General features: G+C 49.5%; 4 protein-coding genes across 4 annotated transcripts; 1 reads left to right on the forward strand and 3 right to left on the reverse strand.

Moving 5' to 3' along the window:
* Positions 1-3,910: 3,910 nt before the first annotated feature.
* Positions 3,911-4,555, reverse strand: H6S33_006472 (uncharacterized protein; the record flags this gene model as incomplete). The annotated part of the gene is made up of 2 exons (XM_044837826.1): positions 3,911-4,272; positions 4,330-4,555. The coding sequence occupies 2 exons, from the start codon at positions 4,553-4,555 to the stop codon at positions 3,911-3,913; spliced, it is 588 nt and encodes a 195-aa protein (XP_044689999.1).
* A 2,625-nt stretch (positions 4,556-7,180) lies between these two features.
* On the reverse strand, positions 7,181-8,302 carry H6S33_006473 (uncharacterized protein; the record flags this gene model as incomplete). Its single annotated transcript, XM_044837827.1, has 1 exon — positions 7,181-8,302. The coding sequence occupies one exon, from the start codon at positions 8,300-8,302 to the stop codon at positions 7,181-7,183; it is 1,122 nt and encodes a 373-aa protein (XP_044690000.1).
* Positions 8,303-10,998: 2,696 nt separating this feature from the next.
* H6S33_006474 (uncharacterized protein) lies at positions 10,999-14,533 on the reverse strand (the record flags this gene model as incomplete). Its single annotated transcript, XM_044837828.1, has 5 exons — positions 10,999-11,203; positions 11,353-14,133; positions 14,205-14,350; positions 14,407-14,446; positions 14,517-14,533. The coding sequence occupies 5 exons, from the start codon at positions 14,531-14,533 to the stop codon at positions 10,999-11,001; spliced, it is 3,189 nt and encodes a 1,062-aa protein (XP_044690001.1).
* Positions 14,534-15,058: 525 nt separating this feature from the next.
* On the forward strand, positions 15,059-16,495 carry H6S33_006475 (uncharacterized protein; the record flags this gene model as incomplete). Its single annotated transcript, XM_044837829.1, has 4 exons — positions 15,059-15,436; positions 15,584-15,683; positions 15,739-15,957; positions 16,053-16,495. 4 exons carry the CDS (start codon positions 15,059-15,061, stop codon positions 16,493-16,495), a joined length of 1,140 nt encoding a protein of 379 aa, XP_044690002.1.
* Between the last annotated feature and the right edge of the window lie 111 nt (positions 16,496-16,606).

Genomic DNA, 16,606 nt, shown 5'->3' on the forward strand with positions numbered 1-16,606 from the left:
CGTGTTGTGAAGGACCTAAGCTAACAAGCTACTGTAGTTGAGGACTTTGGCGAGGCTTTTGTAGTCGCTAGTGGGGAGGGGGTAAGTTAATTAGGTCAGGGTTTCGCAAGAGGAGTTCAATTGTCTGGCCGCAGGGGACCGTTGTGTCTCTTGACTTAACACAGTCTCAGACTGAGCTGCACAGTTGTGAACAGGAGGGTGTGAGGAAGAAAAAGGAAGAAGGAAAAAAAAAGCACAATTTCCAGAGGGAAATGTTACCTGTCTAAATAGTCACCAATCCTAGTAAGGTACCTAGGCACTCTAAACTACATATATCATGCAGCTGCCCGCGATGGCGGGACTGCACTTCATCCCTTCCTGGTCAAGCCCAAGCAAAAACAACCCGTGCTATCTCGTGAGATTAGGCGAGTGCCGAGGGCTAGCTTTACTTTGTCGCCTATCGCTTGAACTATGCCTGGCAGAGCAGTGGCGGGTACGGCGCCGCCTCTTGGGTGAGCATCCGATTCGGAAATATTTACCATGATGTTTTCCAGTCATGTTACTAGAGCTGCTGTTAGGTAAAGCTATGTACGGCCTGAAGACGCTGTCGGTGGCGCATAAAGTCACAAAGCTGTGAACTTCATCATGCAGGTAGATCCTAATATGGGCAACAAAAACCATATTGGACCTACCGACCACCATCAAATATTTCTCGCCTAATGATATTTTATTTCTCCAGTTAAATGTTGGATATTTCGCGATCGTTCGAGGATTTGAGTAACTACTCTACGCCTATCAAATAACGCAAGACATGAGGTTGAATATCGGCTTACTACCTTTGGAGTAATAGGAACACCTGATAGAAAACGCCACAAGTGCCAACCAGCTGGAATGCGCAGCACGCGTGCATGCCAATTTTCGATGCTTCCCTGCTCACAATTTCAAAATTTCAAAAACTGTAACCAAGAACCAGCGTGTAACCATTAACTCTATTCTGGTAAGCGAAGTCGACGCTGCCGGTTGGTTTCTGTTTTACTGCCCCGCATTTTATCCTCTTGCGTCTCGTATGTGTTGAATTTACGGAATGCCCAGATAACTTTACACATTGGAATACCTACCTATGTACCGGGGGTTGAGGGTAAGTACTGAGAACCCCTTTTTGGGGAATTTTAAAAAGTGAGGGTTTGTAAAGGAATCTGATTGGGCTGATATAATTAAAATGACACTTGGCAGCCAAGCAGGTATTTGGATAGTCTGCCCCGCAGCTTTTGCAACGCAACCTCCTCAACCTCTTTTCTACTCTTGTTCTTTTCGAACTTTACCAAAACTTCTTTGATAACTTCGAATCAGTACTCAGGTGAACCTGTGAGCAAGGGCTATTCAGTGGTTATTTTTTTGTATTTTTAGGAAAATATTTGAATTTTTAAGTGACGATAGATAAAACGTCTCGGTACTTTTTTTCCACCATATAAATTTTGAGGCCAAGGCCAAAATTCATTGGCTGCTTTTGGTTACCATGGGCGGTTCCCATGCAAAATCAACCAATCCTTCAAGGCGTCTCGGTATTTAACGTGCACACCCGGTACATTATGTAGACCCCTCCTCAGTAGAGTACCAGGACGTAGGATCGGAGATACCGAGAGCCAAACAAATTTTGTCCCCAACATTCGGGTCTTTGCGGCGTGATAAATATTGTGGATAGGTTATTGGCTATTGTTATCAATCTCTCCCGGATACCGGTGGTGAAGCCCGTTTGATGCGGGTCGCTTGTTAATCACTGGCATTGGGTCAGCGGCACGTGGCTTCGCGAGTGCAAGGCTGCGATTCGACGATTGCGGACCTTTTGCACTTCAATATTGCACATTGTTAGTATGTAATCGGGCTGCAGTCTCATGCAAATAACCAATAGCCAATAGTAACAGGGGGGAGAAGTTCCTAAAGTCCTTTGGGTGACGGGATTGTTCCTGCATTGCTAGTATTCTGGGTCGGTAACAGGAGCCTCCTGGAAAGATTGAAACGATAAGGAAAGGTCGAAATATAGCTATTTTGTCTTCGAGCAGGGTATCTAGAGATCCACCGATGGTGATGGTCTAATAGCATGCCATTCCGTAAAAAGAGAGTACATAGTCCATTACTTTAGCGGGTCTCGTGGTTACTGGTTCCCAGGTACGTAGGAGGTTGGAGGGGAACATATATGGTTCGAGAGAACAGGGTATAGCTAATGGCGTTCACTACATTACAGCGAATGAGTATATATGCGTTGTGCATAGGTAGTAGAGGAATGTTCTTTGGATAACCATTGGTGCCGTAATGGAGTATAAATGGAACACTTCTGTTTGTTGCTTTGTACATAGCTTCGAAGCCTCAGAGAATGTCCTTAGGGTCGGTATCCGAGTATGTAACTGATGGTAGCCTCTGACATCCAGTATGTCAGGCTTAGGAGTTGGACATTAAAAGTACATGTATGCACTCAGCGGAAGCTTTTGGTGGCTGGTATGTTAGAAGTCTGTCTGGATTTTATCAGTATATAGCGAACTAAGTGAAAGGAATATTCTCCGCCGTATATCAATTTATATCCTACAGACTGCTCGAGTGAGTCGGTAGAGCCATAGCATACGAGGAAAGGTTTAATGAGCTTGGGGCGGTGGTGGGGGACCACATCATGACCCCGCCATCACAACAATCCTTGGCAGCCTCACCTCCTACACTGATACGTCCTAGATCTAGCTTCCTTGGTCCTTCTTCCGCGTACCAATACATTTGTGCCAACCGTGATTTCGGTTACAGCCACAAGTTCGACAGCATTGGGATTTTGTCTCCCCAGAAATTTGCTATTATAAACCTTTTGGATTGGCTTCTGGTTTGATGCGAATGGCTAGAAGCTGTGGATACAGATTGTCTCCGTGATTCGGCCTCGAAAGGTCAACTTTAGCCTTTAGTATGCTCGGGGAAGTAATGACACAAACAGGCCCAGTGCATACAAGGATGAAGAGATAGATGTCAATTGGAGACACTGTAATCCGAGGCACATAAATTGTTTAAAAATGTCTGGCTGGATCCAGAGTGGCTCATCAAAGGCACCAAATTGATCGATCGAGTTGTTTCTTTGAGCCTACCGCATGTCAATCACATTCGAGTATCGATATACTTGATCAGCTGCACCCAAGGCGTCAATCCGAACAGGTGTTGATAGGTTGAAAGTGGAGTACCACTAGCCGGTCTACATAGCTGCACAGGATGCAATCAACTGGTAAACATATATTACGAGACATGCACTAGATTTACAAATACACTATCAGTCTAAGAGATCTTGTGCAATTAGTTACCCCGGAGCTCCCGGTGCTCTTGGGTTGTCGAGAAGTAGTTATCATATTGCTTGAAGAAGAAGAAGGCGCATTGATACAGATGTTCCGGAACGGACTGGTTGAGTTAAGAGCGTCCATGGCTTTCCACAACTAATAGCATGTGACCCTATTTTAAAGATCTAGTCGGCTTTCACACGAGGAAAACAGCGTTCAACCCACTAGCTCACGCGACAGAGATTCCAGGACGCAAGAAACGACCACTGTATCCTAAAATCGATTTTTGAAAGCTAAAGTTACGAAAAAGAATTCGTTGTACTATGCTATTCGCCAATCTCCAAATCGTCTTAAACCAGCCCGCCAAGGGCGGATGGAATCGGCCCCGGCAAATTCACATATCCGACATAGGTGAGCTGGTACTTGTTCTTCCTAGCAAAGATATAACCTCAGGTTCTTCAAAATCTTGAGATATTCCTCAATAGTACAATAGAACTTCTGTACGACGTGAAAGTCCCAACTTCTTTTGGGAGTGGCCTGGATTGTAACCCCCCATTACGATTAACAAAGCAGTTGATGGTTGTTATAGTCGGAAAATCCCTCAATCAACCTGATGCCTTGATCCCAAGGTCCTACTTGCAACTTTCTAGCATCTTGCCCACGACACCCATCAAAGTTTCATTTTCCAGCGCACTGGCAACTCTCTCCTTGTCATTCAATTGCTTGTTCACCTGATCCCCGGTTGCATGTGTTCCCTCCCGTATCCTCACATCCAGCCTAAATCGTGGCGGGAGCGCTTGTTCAAGTCTGACTCGTACTCCCAGCCCAATGACCGTGGCGAGAGAACAGTGATTGATTGTTGGTGTAAGTTCAACAAGAACACGTCCTGTCAGGCTTGACGGATCATCGGTGACTTGGATATGCGGAAGATTTACAACTGCGAGTTCGCCGAGAGTAAGAGGGTGCTCGGGGTCGGAGATTGTGGCGATTAGGTCTGGTGGGCGGTAGAAATTAGTATGGGAAAGAGGGGGAAGATGAGAATTGCCCTTACCATAGATCTCCTGCTCGTCAATCTTCTCAACTACTGAGTCGTCTTCGCTTTCATCGTCGTCTGAGCTCGAGTAGTCGGCTCCCGTACCAGTGGCGAAAGGATCTCTGGTGTATGCGGGGACTGTTCCGGAGAGCAAACTTGACGGCGAGGACTTTTTCTGTTCAAGGCGCCGACTGGGGAGGTCGGACACACTGAGAATTGTAGGATTGGCGTTTTGGGTCTCCATGGTTGCGAGGTGAGGGGATGGGGTTGGATGGAGAGATGGTGGGGCTGAGATAAGAGCGTGGTGATTGAGGTCTTGGCAGAATTATGAAACCGGTCTTATAAATTATACTAACCTTCTTTGGGCGAGATTATTACTAGGTAGTACGTGAAGTTAAATTCAGTAATCCAAGAGCAGCCCCGAGTCGCAAATGCAGTTTTTAGAAACGAGCGCTAAGTCAAGGGAATGTCCAATCCACATAACGTTGTCGGAATCTATTAATTTGGGGCGGAATACGATTGGAAGGACTTGGGTGGAATCGCATCCTCATCTACGAGAGTCTAGAGGTAGTGTTCTACAGATCTTACTACAGTAATACTTACTTGGTATATCATCCAGTACTGGCCGCAGAAACAAAAATCTGCAAGCTAAGAAAAACAACAGCCATGAACTAAAATGCACAACAGCATTTTTGCTATCTTGTTGTGAGCCCAGCTAGCGTTGTAGCTATATATATTATCTTCCAATTAGTTGAGTGAACGAATGAACCTCTATATCTCCATTCATTTTCAATACTGCCGTCGAAAGCTCGTGATCATTCTCGGGAACACTAGCATCCGATTTCGCTATGCTTTTTGGCCCGGTAAAGATGATAACTGCCTAAGGTGGACGAAAACTGGGAGCCAGCGATTATCGTGTTCCTATAGGGTTGAATTTCCAACTCTTTCGCTTGAATTGACATCTAGGACTCGCGGAATTGGATTATGAGTTTGTAAAGATCTCGGTGCCGGGGAGCGCCTTATAAGCAAGCAATGTTTGTTCCCCTGCGTCTAGCAGGAACGCACATAGTTATTCTCATCTCGAATAGACTTGTTGAGAATAATCGAGGACTAGGTTGGCCCGTGTTTTCGTCTCTCCTAGAATCCTGAGCTAGCCTACTTTAAATGGTTCCGCGGGCTGAGGGTGTAGGGTTGCTCGGCCTCCTGGGAAACCCCACAAAGGCGTCCGGAATTCGATGAAGCGTGGATATGTTGAGCCATGGCCAAAACATTAAGATTTGTTTGAGATCTTAAGATCATTTAGATTTACTGTGCGCAACGTCCCCGGACCTCGATCAAGACCGAGGGAATATTCAAGATCTTAAACGAACTAGAAATGGAGCTCACACAGAGTCAATTAGCACATGTATTTTTTTACATCTCCAGCGGATCCCTTTGGTATCTATATCTGTTACGACAAGTTATTGTTTACAACCAGAAAGATAGCATATAGCAAAGGTTTTTTGGCGTGGTTTCCAGATCTGATCTGCCGATGTTGCCAAGACACCATACAATCGAGTGATAGACCATGACGCACCATTCCTGTTCGGGGTATGTATGTGCGCAACATCCTCCATGATCAATTAGAAAATCAACGTTGTAACAACAAGATATAAACCGCATCTTTGTTGCGTCTCCTCTAGCTAGCTAGCTACATGTAAACAACTACCTCTATAAAGAGAGTAGCAAACATTGAAGCAACCGTAGTTGTAAAGTACAAAACGCTCATATCCCTTCGTGCGTTTCACGACATGCGGTAATTGGTGGCTCACCATACAAGTTGTAGAAGCTAACAGCAAACATCGGCTGGCGGCGCAAGATTGACCCACTTGTCACGCAAAATTGCTCTATAAGGTAGTTGAGTATACTGCTTTTCGTTAAAATTGTGTCTATCACGGCGCCGTCGTGGGCCTAACATGTTGTGATTACCGGGAACAGACGAAGGGATACCAACCGTGAAAATATGTAAAACCAATATAAAACCCAAATAAATATAAAACATAAGAAATAAGAAGATAAAGCCATACAGCAAGTAGCGTCTTCTCTCCATATATATGCATGCATATATAGCTGGATCAACCTTGGTTGTAGGTGGGTCTAATCTGAATTGTAGTGTAGTATAGTAAGATATAAGAGGAAGAAAGCGAATAGAAGGAATGGAAGATAGGATATGTAAAATGAATAAGGAGTGTAAGATGGTATGTAATCGGGTAGAGGAGTAAGTAAGAGTGAGGTGGTTAATGTTGAAATGGGTTCAGGCAAGAAGAGGAAGTAAGACGATGATTGATTGTATTGATCTATCGAATACAAGAAGAATTAAGTCCGCTATTTTATAGTGTAAACAAAATGCAATTGTTTAACACGTGTATACTGTTCAAGAAGACAGTCACAAAAGAGCTTAGAACACACATAGCTGACGTGACAATACGTTCAGTATGAACAGAATCAACGAAGCAAAGAAACAAAGCGAATATTGTTAAAAACAACAGTTAATATATTTAAAATATATATATGACAACTCATCTCTATAGATGTTTTATTCAATCTTTTTGAAAGAATGACGCAGATGGTGAATATACCGGGATAACACCCCCAAAGCCTATATGTGAAATTTATATATGACAACTCATCTCTTTAGATGATTTATTCAATCTTTTCGAAAGAATAACGCAGATGGTAAATATACCGGGATAACATCCCCCAAAGCCCATAAAAAATAATAAACAAAACCAAAATGAGGGGGAAACAAACGAACCTCCCAAACTATAAACTAGAATAGTTATCAAAAACCACAGAGAAAAACAACGCATTTCCAATGCTTCCCCCAAAACTAGGCACAAGGTAACCTCTCAAGATCACCTTTCCCCTCCTCCAGCCACGTCCGATCAATGAGCTTCGCGCGATCATTGTACAAGTGTTTATACGCATTCCTGATCGTTGGCTCACCCACGCCAGCCACTTTCGATATCTCTTTCGTGGTTCTCGACGTCCCCAACAGATGGCCGATCATATAGATACACGCCGCTGCACCACTAATCGGCGACCTCCCCGCCACACTCCCTAACTCCGCAATCCTCGCCGCCAGGGCCACCGAGACCGCCGCACACCGCTGATCCATCTTCAACGCACTACAATATCTATGAATGAGCTCACACGGCTTCGTCGTCTCCGTAACCTTATACCCTCCATCCCCAGCCCCCGCCTCCTCCGGCCCCTTCCCCTGCTTATTAAAGAACTTCTCCATCACCTTATACACCCTCCCAATGTCCTTCTTCGGCACGTTCGTCATCGCAAACACCTCGCGGAATGTCCTCGGCACGCTACACTGCCTGCACGCCAAAAAGATACACGCCGCCACCACGGCATCCACCGGCTTTCCGCGGATCACCTTTGCGTCGTCGATCTGCTTGAATAGCGTCTTTGCCGTTTCGACGACGACATTCTGGATGCTCATGCCCCCACAGAACGCACCGATACGCTCATAGGCCACGAGCAGTGACTGGTCAGCCTTACTCTCCGCAGTGCGGGCCTGTGCGCGCTGTAGCACCCGCCCACTCGCCCCGCCGCTGGCGGCGGTGGTGGTCTTGGTTGTCCTGGCAGGCTTTGTGTAGGCGATGGTTGTAGAGAGCTGCTCGCCGTGGAGGAGAGGGTTGATGCCGGCGCCGACGCGGCTGGGGTCTACCCCGCTGGTGTCGTCATTAGAGAACGTGCGCCATTCGGAGCGGGTGTCGACGATGCGGTCGCCCAAGACGAGGCCGCAGTCGCCGCAGACGACGTCGCCCTCGGAGTACTTTTCAATAGGGTTGGAGACGCGGCACTCGGGGCAGAAGTCGCTGGTGGAGGTGTCTAGGCTCCAGGCGGCGTAGGTTGCGGAGTGAGATGGGGGGATGTCGATAGTTGGTGGGGTGCTGAGGCTGGTGAGTTTCTCGAGAGCTTCTCTGAGGGCAGCCATTGTGGTGGTGGTGGTAATTTTACGGTAGTGTTTCCTTTTTTGGGAGGGAGTGGTGATTAACAATATATTGATGCAGCACAGTGGCCTGCTTGTCGTTTTTTATATGGCGGGTTGTAGATAGGCCCGAATTGGGGGTGCTAGAGAAATCAGGTTCTTAGCTGGATGCTCATGTTTGCTCCTCAGTGACATATTGGGGATGTTTGCTTGCGCATGTGATGATGATTTGGAAGGAAGAGGAAATTCGAACGAGGGTTGTGAATACATGGCGTTTGCGTTGGGTAAAAGACAGGGTTAGGGTTACACACCGAGTGATAAGTAGTGAAGAATGACGCTGTACCCGCGAGTAGCGAGCAGTGAGTGACCAACCTGATTGAGCTACCCGACGTAAAAAAATAAAAAGAAGAGAAAATGTGAGCGGAAGGTTTGATTATAAGATGAACTGGGTAGGAGATTAAAAGCAGCTATCCTTCCGGAGAGTAATGTTCTGTGATAACAAAGTTTCCACAGAGGTGGTTGTGTGCGAGCAAGATGAAGAGAAGAAAGAGGGAAAGAGGTCCATTCGACGATTTATTTTTCTTTATTGCAACGGCTGAATCATCGCTATCAGACTGGGTGCTTACCGAATTCTGTTTCGCGTATGTTGTGGTTGTGTGGACATCACGATCGAATGACGATGTAACGATGTTTGTTCTCGCCGCTAACATATATATAGCTACTCAGCGACCTCAGTGACCTCATCAATTTGACTCATAAGCTCTTTACACTATACCCTTCTTTAGTGAACATAGTTGTGGAATCTTCTTCCCATTTTACTTATCGAGTTACCGGAATAAAACCTTTTTTTTTTTTACGAGCTCTGGTCCGGCCTTAGGATATATTTGGCAGGTCACGTGCGGATGCGTTCCCATTTCAGTAGATTTTTCCACAGAGATTCAGAGACAAAAGTTCTGGACAGAGCTACATGTAGCTAGACTTGAATGAAGGGATGAGTCTACTTCAATTGCATGAGGAGCGAGGGTGAAAAGGAAAAGCGAAAGTCCGTCCCCGGAAATATACTACCTTGGTCGCGCGTCCAAGTTGCTACGCTTCTACACATTGTAAAAAACTTCTAGTTGACGTCTAATACTGTGTACAAGTGCTCTCGGCGGGGCTAATAGAAGCCCGCGTCCCCTTCCTTCAGAATCAGAATCTCAATGATGATTGCACAAGAAGTTGTGTAACCGACGTCATACACAGACTTTAAGCGAAGCCGAAAATTTCTGAGTGCTCAGACGAAAGACCTGCGGGCGGCCTCGACATTCCACGCAGCAGTGACCATGGGCGTACATGTACCACACCACACATCGGCCCCAAAACCAATACCCCAAATTCCAAATTACAAGCCGAGACCATGATAAGATTTAACTTTAACTCTAAGTTGCATGCATATAAAACAATCATGGTCCTTCGACCCAGCGGCCAAAGCTACATGTAGCGAAAATGACACCAATAACACATGACGCAAGATGCTATAGCCAACTATCATTGACCCCGAGGGTTAGGGATTCTTCTCCATCTTGGCACATAACCAAGGTTCAAGTATCGCTTCCAGCGTAGCATCCACTATGGGCGGGTGGTCTAGTTGGTTAGACTGCCCGTCGGGTTAGACACCGCGTGTTTGCCCCAGGACACACACAAGGTCCTGGGTTCAAACCAGGGGTGGGGGTAGTAACGCACAATGGGTAATAAGTCGTTACAGTACCTTTTGTTCTTTTTTGTGATGAAATAAATTAGGAGGCTATTTTGATATTTGATTTCTCGAGTAGAATTTTTATAGCGAACTGTGTCATTTTGGTCCATGTGTTATTGCAGAGCAGGTATACCGAAAACCGAAAACTGTATAAAAATTAGTATAATTATAGCGGCGTACACAACGTACCCGTCTGGTCTCATGATCGTCCTCCAATTGAAAAGCCATGACAACGCTCCCGCCGCCGGGACTGGCGCACGCATCCACTATGATATGATAGGACGGAAACCATCGTCATCGATTTTTGGTTTTCATATATAAGTTGCTGTTTGGTATCACATAATATCAATGCTATGATTAGCTGGCTGGCTGAATGGTGTCAATGACTTTGGCCCGCAGGCAAAAATTCGCATTGATGGTTAATTTCTCCTCGGAGGGCAGCTATCCACAGACAGGAGCTCTGGTTGGGACGGTTGATATGGTGTTGGGTTGGCTTGGTGCCATTCTTTGCTGGCAAGCTAGCGTACTACTTCGATTGTTTACTAGGGTAGACTTCGTCCAGATGCATGTTCGTTCAGGGTGCATTTCTTCGTTAAGGGTAGCTACATGTACGTTAGTAGCTGTAGCTGGATACATCTCTGGTTCATCACACCTCTGTTGGGCGCCGCCCTTTATAGGATGACTCAGTTCATTTCTCAACACTTAGGAGCATAGCGTCCCTGGACGCCGTTCAAGACCGCCGATATCAGAGACCGCATGGGAGACATTCACTGCAGACCTTAGTCCTATCTAATCAGCACCGCACAAGAACCACGACCCAACCGCATCTCACCTGCCAAAAAAAAAAAATGGTGAATTGACGAAAAATATACAGTACTTTTTTATATCCAACAAAAAGAACTTCAAAAAAGAAAAACTAAAATACAAGAATTACCCCCCCTCCCCTCTCCTTCTAGCCTAGATATTTCTATTTCTTCCCCCCCTTGCTCTTCTTCGACTTCTTACTCTTCCCGCTGCCAATCTCCTGCTCGTAGATCTCCGCGGCGGTTTCTCCGGCTTTGCGCTTGGACTGCTTGACGGTCTTGACGCTGACAACTGTGGTCCTCTTGCCTGCTTTGATCTGCTTCTCGGCGGACTCCCAGTCGGCGGTTTCGGCGGAGGGGATCTCGTATCTGTGGGTAGGTGTGTTAGCTCTGTTTTTCTCGGAAGTGAGGGAGTGAGGGAGTGGATATAGAGAAAGTAATGGTTTGAAACATCATGAATTTCCCATCTACCACTCCCCACTCCCTACTTAACATTCGGCCTAGGGGAAAGCACTAACTTTGACAAATCTAAACTATTGATAACCTCCCTCTTCATCTCCCTCTCCTTCATCTCCCTCATGACCTCCTCCCCGCCCTCCACTAGATCCTCCGCCAGCGTCTGCTCCATCGCCTTCTTCCCCGCCTCCTCCCCATCCCCTTCCACCGCAGCAGCCGCCTTGCCCGCTTTCTCGCTCGGCAGCCCCTCCGCAATACTCTGCGCCAGCAAGCTCCGGAAATACATCGCCACCTTCCTCACAATCTTCTGAAACATGGCCAGCACCTGCGCGCTCGGCAGCCCCAGCTCCTTCTCCACATCCTCCAGCGTCTTCCTCTGCAGACCGATCGCCAGCAAAATCGCATGCTGTATCGACGACAAGTTCACGCCGGCCCTAATCCGCCCGTCAAAGAACAGCTGCGCAATAAGCGGGATCATGTCCAGTATCACATGGTAGTCTAGCATGTTATCGGCATAGCTCTCGAGGCGCTTCAGATCAAACGGCGACAGCAGCTCGTCCAGCTGTCCCTTGGTAAGCGGGTTCACGACAGCGCCGCCGCTGCGCGCGCCCGCCGTCGCGCTCTCGAAGATGGTGAGCGCGAGGACGCTGGGGAACTTGCGGAACTCGTAGGAGAGGAGCTGCATCAGGCGTCTGTGGAAGTCCTTTGCGAAGGCGGCGAGCCAGGCGTTGTCTTTGCCCTCGAGCGTGCGGATCATCACGCACGTGTGTTCGCCGGTCAGCTCTGTCGCAGTCTGGCGGAGGTAGACGGGCGCGAACTTTGCCTTCTTGGCCCAAAACTTGTGCAGGCAGTCCGTGAGGCCGTAGGAGACGCCGAGATAGTCGAGCTCGTCGGGGCGGCGCTCGTTGAGGCGGAGGAGGAGGGGTGGGAGTGACTCGCGGTCGCGTATCTTGATAGCCTCGGTCTTGAGGTCTGCGGCCTCAATCTCCTCGTCGGTGACGCGGACGAGCTCCTCGTTGACGTATGTAGCGTCCTCGCCGAGGGGCTGGAACTTGCCCTCGTAGAAGTCCGTGAGGAGCTGGAGCGCGCGCTGACCGTAGCCCATGCCGGTGTAGTCTGGGTTTGTGGCGATGCGGACGACGCGGGCGCCGCTGAGGCCGGCGAATTCGTCGTCTTGGAACTGCTGCGAGACGAGCCAGGGGATGAGGTCGCCGCCATCGCGCTTGCCGCGGCTGAGCGCTGCTTGTACGGATTCGCGGGAGATGCGGCCTTCGAGCGCGACTTGGATGATGCAGAGGGGGTCGGGGACGCGGCCGTCTTCGGCGACGGGGGGGAGGAGGACGTAGAGTTGGTGGGCAGGGGCGTCGGACATGAGTTGTAGGTCGTTGGGGGAGTTTTTGTAGTGCGAGGCGACGTAGAGCCCCATCATGCGCTGGAGGAAGCGCTCAGAGACCGGGTGGTATGAGAAGAGGGTATCGCGGTTTACGTAGAACAGCTGGCACTTTGCGGGGTCAGGGGTGCCGTGCAGGGTGGACTTGTTGGTGGGGAGAGTGGCATCAAGGCAGAGGAGGTTGTTGAGCCATTTCTCTACGGGGTCGTTGGGGGCATATCTGATGGGCTCGCTGAGAGTTGCTTCTCGGAGGGTTCGTCCACCGCGGCTGATGTTTCCAGAGTCTGAGCGCTTGTTGGCTTTCCCGTCACGGGAGGCGGCCTCTCCTTCTGTGGGGAGCTTGCTGATGCCGCGGGATTGGTCGCGGAGCTGCTGGATCAGCTTGAGGGAGAGAGATCGGCCGGTTCCTTCGTATCCGTTGATTGTAGAGGCCATGAATACCAAGTAGGGCCCCATGAGTTTTCGTACAAGTGGCAATGGAATAGCAGCGGCTTCATCGATAACGACCAGCTCGGCCTGGCCGAGAACGTGAGCATCTTGCGGCTGGATGTACTGGATTGTCTGTCTGTGCTGGCGGTGGATGTTGACTCGCACGATGGCCTTGTTGAACGCCGGGTTGGTAGACTGGATAATATCGTAGTCAAGATGGTCACTGTAGCCCAGCGCATCGAATCCCTTGAATATAAACTCAAACAACGTCTTCAAGTTCTCCGGTGACGGTGAGGTGATAAAGATATTTGAATACCCATGCGCAACCGCCGCCGCAATCGCAACACCCAACGCCGCAGACTTACCCCGCCCACGCCCAGCCGTCAAAGTCACCGTCGAGCGCAGCGTCTTCTCCGCAATTGCATCAATAAACGTCATGACCGCCTTCGCCTGATCTACCGTCTTCGTGATCTCCACCAGGGCCCCCGCCGGCTGCACATCCGCCAGCGACTCCTTCAACTCCTTCAGCTCCGCTTTCTGCGGCGTAATCTCATCCGACGCCGGCGGCGGCAGCGCCTGCACACCCTTTCCACCGGAAATCGGCAGCACATTCAGCTCATCATCGACCACCAGACAGCTCGCGCAGTCACCGAGCGAGAGGATGAAGCGCTCATTGAACCGCGCCACCACGTCGCCGTGGGCCTCCGTGCGGTACCGCGAGTGCACGTCCATGGTCATTGTGTACAGCTGCTTCAGCGACGTCATGGTCTTCAGCAGCAGGATGACCAGGCCGCCGCCCTCCACCGTCTCGATTGTGCGCGCGAGGAGGTTGGGCGTCAGTGCTTCGAAGTCTTGCAGGATGCACATGCCGTAGGTGTTTCCGAGGATCTTCTCGGTCTCTTTGTAGAAGACGTAGCGGATGTCGGTGAGGGAGATGAAAAGCTCGAAGGGGTCCTCGGTGTTGGCTTCCCGGATGCCGCGCTTGACTTCCTTCTTGATCTTTGCTTCGCGCTTCTTCCGGTGACTGTAGAGGTGGTGCCTAGTTGTTAGCATGACTGACCCCCTACGGCGCCGGGAGAGAGAGAGGGATTGAACCTGGTGAAGCCGAGGAGCTTGTGCTTGTATGCCCATAGTACGGACTTGTTCTGTTTCGGGTCCGCACTGCCCAGGATGTAGTGCAGATTGAGGATTACATCTTTCCCACGGTCTCCGACGACGACAAAGAAGGATCGTTTCTTCTCCTATTGGGGTGTTAGACCTTTTTCCACCTCGAGTGCGACTGGAGGAGTTCTCATACCTGGACGCCGTTCCTGATCAGGTCGGGAATGCGCTTATCACTAATTTGCAAAGCACAATTGTCAATTCAAGCCCCCGCAGTCTGAAAGAGAGAGTTTGGGGAGTTCTTACACTGCCTTCTTGACCATCGTTGCTCTCGGGGGTGGGATGGGGATGTGTGGGTTTGGGATGGTTCAAAACTGACTGAAAACTTCAAAGCTCGACGTCAAAAAACTTTTAGAGCCGCATACACCCCGCCAAGGCGCCAAGAATGCACTAACAGACACATGCGCGACATGAACCATCACTCGGCGAGTTATCGCCTCAGCGAAGGGCTGGGAGGAGAGGAAAGTGGTGTAGTGTATGAGATTTACGGAGTCTAGTAATTATAAGTATTACAAGTATTACAGGTATCTATATGAGATGCTATCTAGGCATTGCTAGCCACACATATCACCACAGTGCCTAACGAAGTCTTGGCACCAACGAGTACTGAAAAATTTCCCACGCATCCCTAACAAGACGACTGCTGCTGTTCCTGCTGCTGCTGTACCAACCAACCAACCAGCCAACCCCTTGCTTGTACCACTAACCCCATTGATAGGCCCATTAGTAGCCCAGTAAGTATCACTAGTAGACCTTGTAACTCCCATAATAATAGTACCACCACCACTATGTTCGCCCCCGTCCGTAATCCCCTGATCCGGACATGGCGCATCACCAGCCCATCACTCGTCTCCCTACCCCGACGGGGCCTAAGCACAAAAAAGGCGTCGCCGCCGCTCACCACAATCGAGGGGACCCCCTTCGTGCCGCGGGCAGAGTTTCCCTTCTCGCCAAACCTCATCACAAGCTACTTCCTGGGGCACCACAAGTTGGGGCTTTCTAAGATGAAGCAGATGGTGTCGTCGGTGGAGCTGATCATCGAGTGCAGGGATTACCGGGTGCCGCTGTCGTCCAGGAACCCGCTATTTGAGGAGACGCTGCAGGGGAGGGAGAGGATCATTGTGTATACGAAGCGGGACCTGGCGGCGGGGGTGTTGGATTTGGAGGTTAGTGGTGTTCCTTTCTTTCCCTTTGGGTGAGGTTTGCGAGGGGTAATGATTGGTTGGGCAGGATTTGGGCTGGGTCGTTAACTAGTGCGGGACACTCGATGGTGGCTGTGAACTGACTGGTAAACCAATTAAACCCCACTCCAGACACAAGAAAGACTCCGCAAATGGCACGCCCCGCACACAGTCCTATTTTCGAACTTCAAAGACAAACGTGATGTCCAAAAGATAATAGACCACGCACGCCGTACCCACCCCCTCCACCCAATCTCTCCACCGCCGGTCCACTGACACCCTCGCAGAAACCGCGCGATCAGCAGACCAGATGACCGGCTCCCGCATGCTCATCGTCGGCATGCCCAACGTCGGAAAATCATCGCTCCTAAACTCATTGCGCCACATCGGTACCGGGTCCACCACAAAGGCCGCAATCACCGGCGGCCAGCCCGGCGTGACGAGGAAGATTGCGACGGGGGTAAAGATCTCGGAGGACCCGTTGGTCTATCTGATTGATTCGCCTGGTCCGTCCCTCTTTTTGTATCAGTAGATGTAACTGTAGAAGTTGGGAGGTGTGTGTATGTGCGGATGCTGATTTTTGCCGGGTGGTGGGCGCTAGGTGTGTTTATACCGTACATGCCGAACCCGCGCACCATGCTCTCGCTCGCGCTCGTCGGGTGCGTCAATAACGCGCTTCTCCCGCTAATATCGATTGCGGACTATCTGCTGTTCCACATCAACAAGGTTGATCCATCGATCTATAAGGCGTACCATCCGCCCACCAATGATATCATCCAGCTCTTGGAGGCGACAGCGAGGGCCACAGGGAAGTTGAAGAAGGGAGGGGTACCAGAGTTGGAGAGCACGGCGGCGTGGTTGGTGAGTAAGTATAGGAGTGGGGTGTTGGGAAGATTTATACTGGATGATGTGAGTGAAGGTGCGTGGGAGAGATGGATGAAGGCTGAGGATGGGGAGGAGGAGAGCTTTAGTGCAGCGAGGAGAAGGGTGAAGAAGGAGAGGGCAGAGGCGAGGGTCAAGAAGAGGGCAGCGGGGGATGAATAGTTACCTGTAGTGTAACTATAGGCACCTAGTGAGATGAATAAACGTTCACAGGAAATATGATGTCGGGCGTTGATAACTCGTTGTGAAAGAGGAGGTTGGCTTGCACTTTCG

Source organism: Morchella sextelata, assembly GCF_020137385.1.
Source record: "Morchella sextelata strain SCLS chromosome Unknown scls_20, whole genome shotgun sequence".
NCBI lineage: Eukaryota > Fungi > Ascomycota > Pezizomycetes > Pezizales > Morchellaceae > Morchella > Morchella sextelata.